Source organism: Eretmochelys imbricata, chromosome 1 (assembly GCF_965152235.1).
Source record: "Eretmochelys imbricata isolate rEreImb1 chromosome 1, rEreImb1.hap1, whole genome shotgun sequence".
Taxonomy (NCBI): Eukaryota; Metazoa; Chordata; order Testudines; family Cheloniidae; genus Eretmochelys; species Eretmochelys imbricata.
Window position 1 is genome coordinate 41,744,324 of NC_135572.1, and position 16,919 is coordinate 41,761,242.

General features: G+C 41.0%; 1 protein-coding gene across 2 annotated transcripts in view; it reads right to left on the reverse strand.

Moving 5' to 3' along the window:
• Positions 1-12,767: 12,767 nt before the first annotated feature.
• Positions 12,768-16,919, reverse strand: part of XPO4 (exportin 4) — a 124,666-nt gene continuing 120,514 nt past the window's right edge. The window contains exon 23 of one of the 2 annotated variants that reach the window (XM_077809280.1): positions 12,768-14,288. In XM_077809280.1, the coding sequence (XP_077665406.1) occupies positions 14,091-14,288 (198 nt within the window). In that variant the 3' untranslated portion in view covers positions 12,768-14,090. Of the gene's footprint in view, positions 14,289-16,247; positions 16,708-16,919 lie in introns of those variants that run through there. The other variant, XM_077809287.1, reaches the window with a different exon arrangement.

The following is a 16,919-nucleotide window of genomic DNA, read 5'->3' on the forward strand; positions in this document are numbered from 1 at the left end:
ACCCCAATGCGGGGCTTGCAGTGGAAGGGGGCGGCCCAGCTGCAGCCACTGCTCCAGTCCTGCCCTCCAGCCCCGCGGATCCTGCTCCCCGGGCTGGGCCGGGGGATCCGCTCCTGGGGCAGCCCTGCCTGGCCCCACCTGCAACCCCAGGAGTTGGGTTGTTTTAGTTCTGACTTTGGGTCTCTTTGAGTCGCTTTCTCTTGCTCTCTGGCTTTTACTTAAATCCTACCTGCTAAAGATTGGTCTCACGCGGCTATCAGGGTACTTGTCTTCATAAAGGGGCAAAAAGAAGCTCTGGGGTGAATTATAGGCCAGCCTAACTTCAGTACCCCCCAAGATACATGGTAAAATACAAATTATTAAACAGTTTATTGAAACTTGGATGATAAGGTCATAAAACTAATACCCAACTTGGATTTCTCAGGAACAAATTATGCCAAACCCATCTAATTTCTTTCTCTGACAGGTAGGGTTGGCAACCCTTCCAGATTGTCTGATAGTCTCCCAGAATCAGGTTCGAGCTCCCGGAGTCTACTGAAGCCAAACCGGGAGATTTTAGGCTACTAAAAGTCTGGCCATGAAGTAGGGCTAAGGCAGGCTTCTCCCTACCTGCCCTTGGCTCCTCATGATCCCAGAAACAACTGGCACATCTGGCTCCTAGGCTCAGGGGGGTCTCTGCACCTGCCCCAAGCGCAAACTCCACATCTCCCATTGGCTGGGAACGGCAGCAAATGGGACCTGCGGGGGCAGTGCCAGCAGGCAGGGGCAGTGTGCAGAGCTGCCTGGCTGCCTAGGAGCTACGCATGCTGGCCGCTTCTCGGGAGCCATCCGAGGTAAGTGCTGCCTGGGTGGAGACCATACCCCAACCACCTGCCCCAGCCCTGAGTGCCCTCCTGTACCCAAACTCCCTCCTAGAGCACACACCCCAAACCCCCTCTCGTGCCTCAACCCCGAGTCCCCTCCCAATTGCAAACTCCCTCCCAGAGCCCCCTCCCACACCCAAACTCCCTCTCAGAGCCTGCACCCCAACCCCGAGCCCCAGGCTCAGCACAGAGCCCCCTCCCACACTCTGAGCACCTCAGGCCCACCCCCCAAACCCCTGCCCCAGCCTGGTGAAAGTGCGGAGGGGCAGGGAGAGCAAGTGACGGAGGGAGGGGGGAATGGAGTGAGCAGGAGATGGAGCCTTGGAAAGGGGCAGGGCAGGGGTGTGGCAGCGGGGCAGGGCAAGGGTGTTCAGGTTTGTGTGATTGGACAGTTGGTAACCCTATGGTAGTGCAACCTGTTCAGCGGCTGGGGGGAAGCTGTAGCCAGGGGCAGCAGGTTCGATAGCCCAGGGGAGGCTAACCTGCCCCAAACAGCCAGGCTGTGGCCCTGCCCAGGCTCTGCTCCGAGGCCTTTCTCTCGTGTCCCACTCTTCCCACCCTCACTCGGCCTCTCCCCCAAAGCTGGTAGAGCAGCTCAGGGTGGCTGGGGCAGGTCAGTGCTTGGGCTGGCAGCCTGGGACTCAGGCTGCTTGGGCCGGCCAGTCCAGGACAGGGCAGCTGGGGCAGGCCAGCCGGTGGGCTGGGACTCAGGGTAGCACTCCTCTGACCGTGTCAGGGGGCATTGGCAGCAAGTTATATGGGCCCATGGTGCTTGTGCTCCACCAATCTTCAGGAATGCGGATCCGGCTCCACCAATGTTTGAGCTTATATTTAATCAGAGCCGTTCCGCCCCATGCTTCAGGGTACGTGGGGTCCAGGGCAGTCTGGGGAGTTAGCAGGGGGCCTGACACAGGCAGCAGTGGGGTGGCCTGGTGCTGACCCGCCCTGCTCTGCCCCACCCCTACTCCACCCCTTCCCCCAAGGCCCCACCCTGCCTCTTCCCACCCCGCCTCTTCCCACCCCTGCTCTGCCCCCATTCCACCCCTTCCCTATCTCTTTCCGGCTTCCACCCCCTCCCGCGAGCGACTCCAGGAGCTGGCGGAGTGGGGTAGGCGGGGGGGCCGCATCACTTGCTGCTGCTGGTGCCAGGACCCCCACTGACCCCTCAGGCCACCCTAGACCCCATGTCCCCCTGAAGCTCAGGGTCCCCCAAAATGCAAGGCCTGGGGCGGTTGCCCTGGTCAGTCCTGGCTCTGCTTGGACCCATTTTGGGCACCAGCAAAAATTATACAAACCTGGCACCCATGGTGGGGGGCTCAGGGCTCCAGCAGAGGAGGAGGGCAGGGTGGGACCAAAGGCTAGTCTCCCAAAATGGGGGTTCACGTGCTGCCCATGGCTGTAGCTATGATATATCTTGATTTTAGCAAGGCTTTTGACACAGCCCCACATGACAGTCTTATAAGCAAACCAGAGAAATTCACTTGAGATGAAATATTATAAAGTGGTTGCAAAACTGGTTGAAAGACTATACTTGAAAAGTAGTTATCAATGGTTCACTGTCAAACTGTGAGGACTTATCAAATAGGACAGATCTGGTGGATCCTATGTCTAGTAGTAATCAATATTTTCATCAACTTGGATGACACAGAGAAGAGTATGCTTATAAAATTTGTAAATGACACCAAGCTGGGAGGGGTTATAAGCACTTTAGAGAACAGAATTAGAATTAAAAATTATGTTGATACACTGGAGGATTGGTTTGAATTCAATAAGGTGAAATTCAATCGACAAGTGCAGAGTACTACACTTATAAAGGAAAAACCAAATACAAAATAGAGAATAAGGGATAGGCAGCATTATTGTAGACAAGGATTGGGGAGTTCCAGTGGATCACGACTGAGAGTTAATGTAATGCATTGTGAAAGGAAAATATTCTGGGTTGTGTTAACAGGAGTGGTAGGTGTAAAATAGGGAAGGTAATTTGTCCCATTCTGCTGGGTGGTGGTTAGGCACCACACTTTTTTTCTTCAATAAAATGGACAGATTAGAGAGAATCCAGACCAGAGCAACAACAGTAATAAAAGGTTTAGAAAACCTGACGTCTGAGGAAAGGTTAAACAACGGGGCATGTTTAGTCTTGGGAAAAGGTGGGGGGGGGGGATCTACTAACAGCCTTCAAATATGTCAAAGGTTGTTATAAAGAGGACTGTGAGCAATTGTTCCCCACATCCATTGAGGGGATGAGGGAGGATAAAATGTAATCAGCTTAAGCTGTAGCAAGGGAGATTCAGGTTAGGTATTAGAAAAAGCTTTCTTACTATAAAAGGAGAGTTTAGCATAGGAACAGGTACCTAGGGAGGTTGTAGTGTCAGTAATCAAAGGTTTTCAAGAATAAAGTTTTGTCTGCATTGACACTTTCGGTGTTAAAACTTTTGTTTCTCAGAGGTGTGAAAAAACACCTCACCCCACCTCCAAACAACAAAAGTTTTAACTACGAAAAGTGTTGGTGTGGACAGCACTTCATGATCTGGGAACTTTACTTCACAATGCATGGTGCAACACCATCAACCCTGGTCAGTGGCTGGTGCAATAGTCTTCAGTAGACTATGTGTCGATGATGATGATTTTAAGTTCCCCTACCTTGTTTACATTCAGTGCCATTTTCCTGCTCAGGAGGCAAGAAGCACAAGAGAACTAGTAACCTGGAATATGTTTTTAATGATTTAAAGAAACATTAAAACTACTCAAAATATTTTGAGTAGAAGATAAATATAAGCTATCAAGCAACAGTTCATTAATCTTCCTTCTTGCCCCTGCTGAACGTAAAAATAGAATCTGGCATCTAGTAGCTACAGAACCACACTTTATTCTCTATGGCTATTACCTGAAGATTGCATATATCCCTGAGAGGACTAAAAGCTCTTGTACTGAAGGCTCTTACACCCTTCACCAGTCCCATACTTCAATATAATGTGTTGTCTGATTCAAAATAACTTCTTGCCTTTATTGAAAATCCAGCAAAAGAGGAAATTCACCCCACTGTGGAAGATTCTGCCACATAGCACCAGTTAGCCTGGGGGAAGTCTACTGCTACTACGGCTTTGGTTATTTCAGTTCCATAACCTCCTTTGGGTTGCGGAATAATCAAAAATAGCTGACTTTTTAAATGAGGTAACTTTCTACCTCTATTAGTAGTACAGAATATTGCATATTAGGGATCAGCTCCCAATTTAAGTTATTTACCTACCTCTCTGGGATGCCATGAAGATTTAATGAAAAGTATTTAAGATGTAGAGCTCTATGGAAAGGGCTATAAGGCTCAAGCATAAAAGGCACAAGACAGAGGAAGGAGGGAGTTCCACTTCTGATCCAGATTTCTTTGAAACGTGGTCTCCCTATGACTAAGTTTCCTCTTCCCTCCCAAAAAAGTTACTGGAAGCTGGAGGGAATTAAAAGGTGTGTGGACTTGGCAGACAATCATTGATTATGGGTTTGGACATTATCTGGTGGCAGACAAAACCAGAGATCAAACTTGATGACTAGGAACCATGAGTTGCAGGGTCCTTTCTAAATGTCTGTAGGGTCAAAAGCCATCATAAGAAACAAATAAAAGGAGTGTCTGTGGTACTGTGTGCTGCCAAAAGCAGCATCTTACTAAGAGTCATTTAGTCAGTTTCCTACTCCCTCTTTGTGAGTCAACTCACTTCTAGTTAAACTCACTTCTAGTTTTGCACTCTCACAAAAACAGATCCGGTTTCCTTTCTTTATAGATGCATCACTGACTATTACTAAATTATTCAACAGAATTCAATGTATTTCCTCTGACATTGCTATCTTTAAAATGGGATATGCTAAAAACTGATTTGAGGTAGTAGAGAATTTCTGCTTGTATGCAAATGCCAATTCTACTTATTTGTGATGATCTTAGCTAGAGCTCATAATGGAAAGCTCTTTGCTTTGCTAGGAAAAATAATCAAATTTTAAACAATGCAGTTTTACTCTGAAAAGTGACCACAGCCTGCTGAAAGAATAAGTGGTATTCTATTCTGACTGGCACATCAATAAAATTAACTAAACTACAATTGGAGAATCTTTATGGTTAGTGATGTGTAAGCCAGAAAGAACAGAGCTTGATTTTCATATTCTACATGAATTTTCAAGGCTTGTAGTTGGGGAGAGGGAGATGAACAAAAAAACTTTTAATTTGTAAAAAGAGACTTTCACCTGGAAGCCACTGAAACACAAATATGCACCTCTGCACAGCTATTTTGAGAGTCACTTAGACTAGAATCTCACTGTAAAGTCTGTGAAAAGTAGCAGAATGACAACACTGGCAATCCCCAAGCTACACAACCACCCCAGATGCATATCCCTTTGTTCCCCTCAGGTGAGAGGAGAGCTGAACAACTGCTACAGCTAAGAGAACAGTTCACTGCACCTGTTCTTTAATTCTTAGCCCTTCTGCTGAGAATGCAGATTAAGGTGTAAATTAGAGCCTACCACAATGGCTGTGTTGGTGATTGTGGTCAGACTACCACAGAAGCCATTAATAAGTCCACTTTTGCCAGCCATTACCACAGATCTCCCATTTCAAGTGTGGGGAAAAATTGTGTGGAAACTTGATTTTTTTTAATGGCAACCAGAGGACTAATTTATAAATTCTTGTTATAAATGGAAACAATATAGAATTTCCAATATCTAAATGAGCTAACGGAACATCTTCCATATCAATGGACTGTGCTATGTTGCATAAATGTGGGATCACCCTTTTTCCTCTGAAAGCCCAGCATAAGCTATTCAAGGTCTTCCCAGAGTTACCACACCATATATACTATTGTAACATGCAGATTTTGTTGGCCTTTGAGAGGCTGACAAAAGTGTCTTCAAGTGGCGTTTTTCAAACAACGATGTAATCACACTCTGCCATCACAAGAAGCAGGAAGAAAAATATATAAAATATATTTAGCAAAACCAGTAAAATTAAAGTGGAACAAAAATGCAGTCAAGTGGCAAACATTTTGTACAGCAGCAGATTTTACACAAGTTTTCCTACAGATACCTCTGCACTTATTTCATATTTTCTTTTTACGGAGGAGGAAGCAAATAGAAATAAACTAAAGTTATGAAAAAAACAAGGCATTTTTCTAAAAAGTAAATGGGATTTTTTTTTAAACTCCAATTCAGACTATAGATCCAACAAAAGTAAGAGACAGACAGAAGTTTCCATAAATTCCAACTACACTGCCCTTCTTTTACAAATTACACTAGCAATTAAATACAATTACACTCATGGGATCTAGACATGATCTGGCCACCTTAAAGGATGTAGGTAACAAACATTTTAACCAAGATACAAAACAGGTATCTAATTTTTCTTGTTTTCCTGAGTCTGAGTGAGTTAATATTTAAATACATGTGCGATTATCAAAATCCATATGCAAGATACAGTACATTTTCAACAGCAGTTTTTAAGAAATCATGAAAGTGCATAAAAGCCTGAAGGCAGGCAAAGAGTACTTTAGAAGAAAAGTCTTTTTTTCGAGTGGCAGAAGAATGTAAGCCTTCCCAGTATAGTGTTGATCTTGTGAGAGGACATCAGTGATCTTCCTAAGACTTCAAATGGTGTTTTTAGCAATTACAACGATGGTTTGAAGTAACAAAATGCCACTAAAGAGTATTGGCATACACCAAGAATTAAGTAACATGGATACAGTACTAAAAATATTGAGTGTCCTGGCAACTTATTAGAACAATAGATCTGAAGGTAGCTTTCAAATCAATACACTTTTGCTGGGTTTATGACTTCTTTCCATGCAGTAAATACTATATTCAGCAACAGATCTCTGGTGGTTCTGACACACCATAGTCCCAACTGGTTTCTATTACTAATAATACCAACGACTGAGATAAAGCTAATAAAGTTGTAATGTCTACTCATTTGCAACAATAACTGGTTATCCCGAGAGCCAGTTGCTTGGGGGGGGAAAAGACACGTGATATGCAAAGCTACTATATTACCCTGCTAATTTGTAAAGGCAATTAAAAATAATTTGACTGCATTAACAGATTTTAAATTGAAAACAGTTGTTTCATGAGACTTAAATATGTGAGTGGAAGTAAGCATTGTGATTAGTAACAAATCGCAATTTATAGTTGCAGTATTATCTGGGAGTAATTTGACTACTCTATTCCCAGAAGTAGGTTTTATTACTATTAACTGAAAATATTTATTTAATGACACTTGTTTTAGCAGTATCAGCCTTACGATGATGCTGTTTTTGAATGCAGATCTCCAATGCAATTCCAAAACGTCTTTTGTTTTTTAAAAATGTGCTTGATTAATTTAAATTCCTATGTTTCCTTATCCCACCAAGATGAAATTGGATAACAAATTCAGTGTCTTATTTATTTTTAAAGATTAACTTCATATTTTTTCACATCACGATTGCAGATTTTTGCTTGTTCCCACTAGCTAATTTCAGCTTTGTCTTGCTGATCTGCAAAACATAGCTGATTAAATCATTTCACTGGGAAGACTGTTTCCCACATTTTTGTTTACAACAAATGGCAACGGGGGGGGGGGGAGGGAAGCTATTGAATTTAAGAAATCTACAATGCACAGTCAAGACAAGTAGTACATAAAGGCAAAATGAAATTTTTTGTGCATACACTTACACAAATAAGTGTGAATAAAGGCTTTGTACCCAAATCATTCAAGTTTATTCCAGACCCCATTTGTTAATGTAAAGCAGATTAACTCAATATCTACATGAATGGCTCTTTGATACTCTGCTGTTTTAAAATTGTCAGTTACTCTCTGAGATTTGCGCAAAACATTTCTCTCCTTTACCCATGCTTTCCCTGGTCTAAAACAAGCCAATATAAATCTATTGTCATAATTGTACTTCATAGAATCATAGAATATCAGGGTTGGAAGGGACCTCAGGAGGTCATCTAGTCCAACCTCCCTCTCAAAGCAGGACCAATCCCCAACTAAATCATCCCAGCCAGGGCTTCTGAAGCCAGTAAGTTTAAAGTGATACATAGTCAAGATATATAGCAAGCTGTAGTGTAATCTTACTTTCAGGGTTTGTGATGCGGTTCTTTGGAACATTTAAATGAGCAGAGGAGAAAGGGGAAAGATTCAGAGTAGCTATTGATTAACCCAAATACAATTAGCTCACAGCACATGAGAAACCGGTGCTGCTAACTGAACATTTCTGAAAGACATCTGTACCATATATGTAGGTGTAACTTTATGTGCCACAGCAGAAGGATAAAGTTTGGAAAACATTTCAGTGCCAAGAAGTGAAATAAACTGTTTAGATGTTCAGGATGAATACAGATTTCTAGATCACGAATTTCTGTTCATATGCAGTATGTAATTGAAAATTCATTACATGCTTTTGGGGGGCAATTGTATTTTACATTTGTCCCTTCCCCCTCTTGATGAAGATACTGAATACTTGTTTTACTGTGTACCATCTATAGAAGTTGCATTTTTGAATATTTAGGGCCAAATTCCTGCTCCTAGTTATGTTGATGTAAATCTAGAGTTATTTCATTAACTTTAGTTGAGTTACCCCAAATTTGCACTGATGTAATCAAGAGCAAAATTTGGTTTGTGATTTCATAATATTCTGTTTCTATTATATGACTGTACAACAAACACCTATTTGAGGGCCTGAATGCAAGTTAAATACTAGAAAAAATATCAAACAAGAATACATACAAACCATACATGGCCAAAACAAAATGTAACAAAAATCTTTAGTGGAAAATGTTACCCTCCCCCATTTATGGATGTTAAAAAATACATAAAGTGTTCATTTTAAAATTGGAAATTAGTTTGTGACAAGGCTTGATTACATAGCCATTTGTTTCTTAAGTTATTATTGCTGCAATATGTGAAGTATTATTATGCAACTTCACACCTTCAACTGTAATGTTCAACTATGTTCAGGTTAAATTATACTTGAAATTAACTGGCACTTCAATCCCTGTTTTTAAACTTGAAAATCTTCTTAAAAATTACAATAATTACACACCAAGACTGACTGACACACATTTGTCACCTTAAAACTGCAAGTTCACTGCATGGAGGTTCCTTATTTTGTACAAAGGAACAACTAAAAAAGGTATTTTATATTTTCCCAGTTGTAAAATCCAGAATAATCCAATGGCAGATTGCAGTGTCATGAGAACTGGGCTCAGGAAGGATTTTATCCACCATCAGGCACAGTGGATGGGAATACAGTGCAGGTAACATCTTTCATTTGAAGAGGTGAGGGTCATATACCAATATATTCTAAACTTTTCAAAAGAGTGCGGTGTGACAAGTTATAAAAGCTGAAAAAAGGGGGTGGAAAAGTAGAATCTTGGTCCGTTGAGCAGAATGGATGGCTCATGCCTTGATTCCTAGGGCATGACCACAAAAAACTCTAGTGAGAACGATTCTGACAATTAACTGATAAGTTATGACCCTGTTTATCCGGGCCAGAGAAATCATGTTAACACCTACTAATAAACCACACTGTGCTTGTTAGAAAACGCTATATTTTTCCCCAAACCACGGACAGACAGGATCTAAACATGCTAGAAGCTGATTCATTAAACCACATGGTACACTGACCACTGTTTCTCTCACCAGCACAGACAGGGACCTTGTAAAATTGAGCTAGTGATTTTAGTTCCTAATCGAGTTAGTTGTTCATGTCATGCCGCCCATCCTCCCCCCAAAAAGCAAATACTACTGTAATTGGCATCCTTGCTGGCAATCTCAGTAGAGGCACCAAAGACTGAGTCAGCACAGAAACTACCACCACCTCACTCTTTAGAACAGAGCTGAGAGGCACACCGGGAGGGAAGCTTCCCTTAATTAAAAAAAAAAAAAAAAGAGAGACCATATTTTACAGTAGCAATCCAAGCAACTAAATTTTACAGCAGGTGTTGTTATTACTATGAAATACTGCAGTACTACTGCTGCCTGTGCTGTATCTGTCTTATGGTTACAAAGCACTTCAATTTTCAGTGTGGTCAATCTTCCACCTCACATAAGCAGTAAAATGAAAAATATTTAGCACTTACATAGCATTTTAGATCTTCAAAACGCTTGATAGATTTCAGCTAATCCTCACAACACCCCATGAGGTATAAGTATTCTTAGTTGTACAGATGCGGAAACAGGGAGAATTTAAGTGACGTGTCCAAGGTCACAGAGAGAGTTAGTGACAAAGGTAGTGTTAGAATTTAGGAGTTTGTCTCCCTCTCTTGTGTTCAGTCCATTTGCGCATTCTCATAAAAAAAAACCTTTATTTTAAAAGGTGACTAAGTCATTTCAGTTTCAATTATATAAGAATGTTTTATAATAGAAGTACTACATTTATTTTTATTTTTGAACAGACTTTTAAAAACCTCTGTAATTAGAAATTAAGGTGATTTCTTTATAATTAGATTTCTTTAAGAAATGCAATGGACTTTTTGGAGATTTTGGACCAAGCTTGTTCTCTAAAACTATATGGTTTAAACAACATATAGGATGATATCCAGCTAAATGTTTAAAACAAGGTATGTTTTAAAAGTTGTGGCTTAGGTAAGTGCTATACACTATCAGACAGAAGACCCAAATTCAAATCCCAGACACACTTGACTAGCAGGATTTAGATGCACAGAGGAAACAGTTTTTTCCAAATTCTGAGGAAAACGGAAAGTCCTTTATCACTCAAGGAGAAACAACTTCTTGCCAACTGGTACAGCATTATACAGACTTCCTATGCGATTTACAGAAGATAATTAAGATGTAATGGGGCCTGGAAGCGGAGGTTCAGTGAAGATCACTCCTCCCTAATCCTCATGGACCTCTGTTCCCCGAGTACTTGTATTTCATTACTCAACTAGATACCCCTTGTTTGCAGGACACTAGCCTTTAGTGGGTTGAAGCATAGGGAAGTAGTTAGATTAGTGCTAAACAGTAGCTGTGTGGGGTTGGGAAACCCTGAAGCTAGAAATTATTGTTTAAACCAAAAAGAAGGGGAGGTGCAGGAAAGAGAAAAAGTATTTGGATCTCTAACTTCAGAATTAAGACTCTCTGATAGCAATCTATTTTGGTAAAAAGTCATCTTAAGTTTTGACAAAAATATAGTACAATTATGATACATGGTTTATAATTAAATCAATTTGATTTCTCTATGCCAATTTTTTTAAAAAATTGGCAATTTTTAAAAAGCATTATTCACTTTGTACAGTGAGTGGAAACTCAATGCAGTGATGTTAATCATATCAGTGTCTCTAAACAGAGGGTTGGGACCTGATTCAAAGTCCACTGAAGTCATTGGGAGTCTGTCGTATGGACTTCAGATCTTGCTCTTAGTGGCTGAGTTTCAAAGAATCTCACTGAAAGTTGTTTTTAAGAAGAGAACGTGATCAAGTAGTTTAGGTATTGAAACGGCCACCAGAAATGGCATAAATTAACAAAAACGTATTCCCAGAACTTTAGTGACATCTATGAGGTTGTTTGTTACACAAACATGTAGAGATATCTTTGCATTTGCTCTACAAGAAACACTAGGTGGGGTGGGAAGATCAATGTTTAACATTCTGACATGAAAGAAAAAAAAAGAACAAAAGCAGGAAAAATATGTTGTCAAGCTTATGAGATATGTGACAAAATTAAAAAATTGCAAATTAAAAACACTGGACAGTGTCCCTTTAACATAAAACATATGTTTAAAATGAAAGAGCAAACAAATGTAACATTTTAAGTAATCCTTGACAATTTTTGAACATCAATGTAGCTACGAAAGCAGCTACATGATGTCAGTTGTCTTGAACACAAAATGGGCCAGATTCATCTAAAAGGTAATTGGTAGATGTACTATATTGTTTGAATGTTAAATTAGTAGGCTGATTTATTGCTGACTTAATTATTCTAGGGAATTCCCAAATGTCCATAGTTTATAAAAATTTAGAAGTTTATATTGAGCAAATTTTAAGTAAATAAAGTAGTTCTGAAAATACTGGAGCCATTTGTTATGACAATGGTTATTACTCTTAATCAGTAAGAGCCAGAAAAAGTAAAAATATGTCATCATCCCTTTGAAGAATCTGCCCCAAAGGTTCAACTCTTGGTATTGCCAGGTAGATTAGCAATTATTACTGTTGCTCATGTTTCTAGGACTTAATGCCCTTCAGCCAAAGGACTATGTTTCGAAGACACTTACTTTTATAAAAAGTAAAAACTCAGACATGAACTCTAAAAGCAGCGCCAATAAATTTGTCATCCATTTGCTGGAACAATTGGAAAACAGATGGAATAAATGCAGAAGGATACAATGGTATTTCCCCATCACTACTGCAAGAGTAGTTTTGTTGCACACACAAGAAATCTCTTAAGGAAAGTGATAGGGTTTCTAGGAAGAAATTTGAAGACAATTCCCTGTCTTGCAAATATTACTAAAAATATATTCAAATAGACAATATACGATATTAACTGTGAAAGGATGTCTAACAAATTATGGTTACCTTTTAAAATGTATGTTTGCTCCAGCCCAGTTTTCATATTAACAGTGGATTAAAATAAAAGTGAAAAAATTCTGTTGAAAAGATGGCACTTTCTGCCCTTGTATTCCATTCATATGGTTACATGCATGAATTTAACTCAAAAAGTATGTCCTGAATCACTATGACTAGCACAGTGGGTAATATGATTGGTTTTGAGATGAACAGCTGAAGGATGGCACAGAGTTGCAAACATGATGCTATACACAGCACTGTAAAGGTGTATATACTGTACATTTTATATAAATGTAAAAACCACATGGAAAACATTCAACAGCACAATTTAGCAGAGGTATCAAGCGCAAGCCCAAGGGCCAAATTCTTCCCCACCCACCCACACCCCTCACAAAAAGCAATTTTATCTGGCATGCAGAATGTGCATTTGCCTCAGTTTTGTCAGGTTTATGACTACTGGCAAAGTATGCCTTACTTCCGTATTCTTGTGTTACACTCCCTTGTTGTTCCACTATATCTGTCTGTCAGTTGGCAGGATGAAACGTATGTACATCCTTAACTGCTCAAGTGCTGACATACAAAACTGAGCAAGAGCAGAGGAGAGCACAACAAATATGGAGGTGGTGGTGGGAAAAAAAAAAATCACCACAAATCCTAGTTATCTTTCCAACCCTTGAATCAAATGTATATGGCCCTTGGGTAAAATAGAGTTTGAAACCCCTAGTCTAGCATAATTATTTTATCTAATGCCCCAACTTAAAAACAGTTTGTATAAATCAATAATTTACACCCTTTGAATTGTTATTGCTTAAGCAAACAGTTCAGTGTAGAAATACGTTGCAGCTGTGCGCGACTTGGATGTGGATTAAAAAAGATACTGAAAGTAAAACTACACATGAACATTGCATTAGACTCACACCCCAACATAACACACGTCAACACAAAGGGCTGCAACAGGTACACAGCAGCTTAATGCCAACATCCTGAACCAACTCTGAAGACTCAAATGTTGCCTTATATTTCTTGTCTAAAGTATATCACTTTTTTTTGTTTGTTTTAAATTAAGGCAATGAAATGGCTACAGTTCCTAAAGTTCATTTTAGGGGAACAAAAATATACACCTTCTTCCTTCTGAACTTTAGGCAGCAGAATATAATGTAGAAACCTGTATTACATAAAACATGCAACATCAGGTGATGTAGAAAAGCAAAACTAAACACACGTTAAAAAATACCATTTGGTGTTTTTCCCTTGGATCATAAACTCAATCTTCAGAGAGAAAAAATAAAGCTTCAATCAGCTACACTGTTTACAGTTTTGTATGTGTCTACATCATACTCTAATATGGTTTTCAGAAAAAAAAAAATCTGTAAAAGTTTGTCCAGCCACTTATGTTTTAAGCTAATGGGGGAAAAGGCACTATTTTTCACTGTGCCCATATCTGTTTGCACATATATGGAATTTTCTTTTAAATTTCAATTTGTTGTTCATTCTCTACAACATACAAGTATGACAGATTGTGACTAACACAATAGCAGAAGCTGATTCAAAGTTGACCTCTCCTATTCAACTGTGTTATATCAAACTTCCAGGCTCTCTAAAATCTGAGATGGCTGCAAAGAACCCAGAAACAGGTACAAGGTTTAGTCAGCTTTCAGCATTTCTCAGTGCATTTTGCAGAAAGGGTCTAAATTAGGCATAGAGTTTTGTTGTTGTTTATTTTACACAGAGGAGTCCACCAACATTTGCCATAAATTCTTCTAAACTCTTTAGGAAGGCCATCTTCTGCTTACGGTCCAGTGAAGGAGGAGTGCTGCTTGCAGTAAGCTTGTTAAATGCATCTGCTAACCGCTGGTAAATGACTGGATCTTGCTGACTTGATAGTAATGTTTCAACTAGTTCTGAATATTCAGCCTGTTGAAGAAACAGCAGTGATTACTACACAGGAAATAGAATACAAATATATCCACACACCTTCCTTTGTCAGAAGGAAAAACTCCCACAAACTTAGTTTGTGGTGGAAAGTTATAAGTTGTTTCCAGAGATTTAGATAAGAATACCAAGTTACAGTATTTCATCTGCCAGGCTCAAACAGGCACCAGAGGTGAATGTGTAGGTGATACCTAGTTGGGGACAGGTGGAGGGTAAGACCTTCAGCCAGACCAAGTGGCTGCCTTGATAAAGCTCTAAAAGCCTTCAGCTCCAGTCACAATTTCAGGGTAACTGCACCTGTATTTCCCTCTTTCCCCTCAGTGCTCCACTCCAGGAGTGCCCAGTCAGGTCTCCAGCCATCACCTGTCTCTGGGCAAGGACCGTTATCCCACTCCCTTCTGATGGGGTTTTATGGCTGCACAGCTCCCTGCTTTTACAGTGTGCTATCCCCATCAAGCCAGTCTACCTAAAGACTAGCATCTGTGCTTTGCTTTCTCTCAAACGGATATGAATAATGTATGGCCAGCAACTACAAGTTATCACACAGCTCTTTCTAAGCAAGCACATTATTCTTAAAGTAACCGTGTTACAGAGAAAACATTAAAAAAAACAACAAAGGTTCCTACATGCATGCTAAAAGCTTACCAGAAGTCACCCACCAGTCTTCTGGGGCCCTAATAGGGCAAAGTCTCTCCAACCCTTCTACTCAAAGGGTTGGGGGCTCCCTTTGAACAGAAGGCCGCACAGGTGCTCAGAGCTGCCTCTCCCCCAGCTCCGGACCTGCCGCAGTGAAGAGAGGCGCCTCTCCCCCCGCCAGCCCAGGTGTTGCTGCGGGGAGAGAGAGCTGGGGGTGTCCTCTCTTCACGCTGTAGCTCCCATGCAGCCTGCACCTCAAACCCCTCATCCCTGGCCCCACCCCAGAGCCCACACCCCCAGCCGGAGCCCTCACCCTCAGCCCTGAGACCTCTCCCGCACCCTGAACCCCTCATCCTCGGTCCCACCTCAGAGCATGCACCCTCAGCCAGAGTCCTCACCCCCTTGCACTCCAACCCTCTGCCCCAGCCCTGAGCCCCAACCCTGCTACATGAATTTTGTTAGGTGCACCAATATGGAGGTGATGCGTCACACATCACCTCCATATTGGTGCACATAACAAAATTCATTCTGCACATGTATGGGAAAAATTAAAGGGAACACCGGACACCACCACCATTAACATTGCAGCTGAGGTGAGTGCAGGGCCATTGCTCTTCCTGCTTGTAATGAGTCCCCTCACACCAGACTGCTTCCTGATTCCCATTTCTGTCAGACTCATTCCCACACATTGCTTCTGTCTCAAAGTCTTTCACTGCCTCCCCACCACTTTTCTTTCACCCAATCTCAACCTCCATACAGTATCTTTGGCATCCTCCAACCTTTTCTCTTCCCTCCTAGTCTCCTGCTCACTCATCTCCTCTACATACATATTTCTCTACCCACATCTGTAAAGAGAAACCTTAATTTTTGAATAAAGTAACAAAAAATGGCAACATGAAATGTGCAGTAACCTTTAAGGAAATGAGTGACCTTATATTTGGAGCCCTCTCTCTCTCCCTATTCCCTCTTTTTTTTTAAATCTTCATTTGTCACATCATGCCTAAGTAGACAACGAGCATCCTGCACGCTCTCTGCAAAGTGCCTACCACACCTTTGTAAGCTGCATGAAATAACTGTCATTTTGACCAGCACAGATCAAAACATGAAGGCGGGCGAAGATATAAATAACATTTCTCACCAATGGTAAAGTAACAGCAACGAAACAGAGTTTGATAGAAAGCAGTCTTGCTGTGCTACAAAAATGTCAGCTAGCTTTGTCCAAACAACTCCCCACTATATGTATACAATTTTGTATGAGAGGTGCAAACTGCTTGGCTAAAACTCCATACAGTGTTTTGCAGAGAACAGATTTAAACATTTTATTAAAGCTAATATTAAAAGATTGTATAATACACAGGTTAAGAAAAGAGTGTCTGTACATCTGGGTATCGTGTTTAGATTATCCACAAATACAAAGTTTGTTTTAAAAGTCATAAGATACATATAATACATAATCAGTAATAACCCAAATTTAGGTGAATAAAAGTTAACAATACAGTTTTGATATTAGCATCCAAAAATTCAGGTACATTACTCATGAAAAGTTATACAGAGAGAGTTGGTTGTGAAAAGCAAATATATCAACAAGTGAAGATTGTCCCTCAGTAATTGAGAATTTAGGGTAGGTTGTTTGCTAGAAAATACAAGCCATCAGGGAAGTATCTGAGTTACCTTCCTGTCTGAGCTTCTCATCAGCACTGCAGCTCATCTCCCCTGGCGTTGCCGATGTCCAGTGATGTGTTCTAGGTAGATGTCTCTCAACCACCTGATGGCATCTGACACCATGAGTTGCCACATCAGCCAAACGTAGCGTTGACTGATTCCACATTCTCTCAACACTCGCTAGTTACTGGGGTCCCATGCACCCAGGGCTCCGACGATCAGTGCGTGAGTTTGAATCTCGTAGCCCCTAGCTCTCAAGGTGTTGGCCAGAGGGGTGTATTCTCCGAGAGCTGGGGGCTACAAGGTTCAAACTCA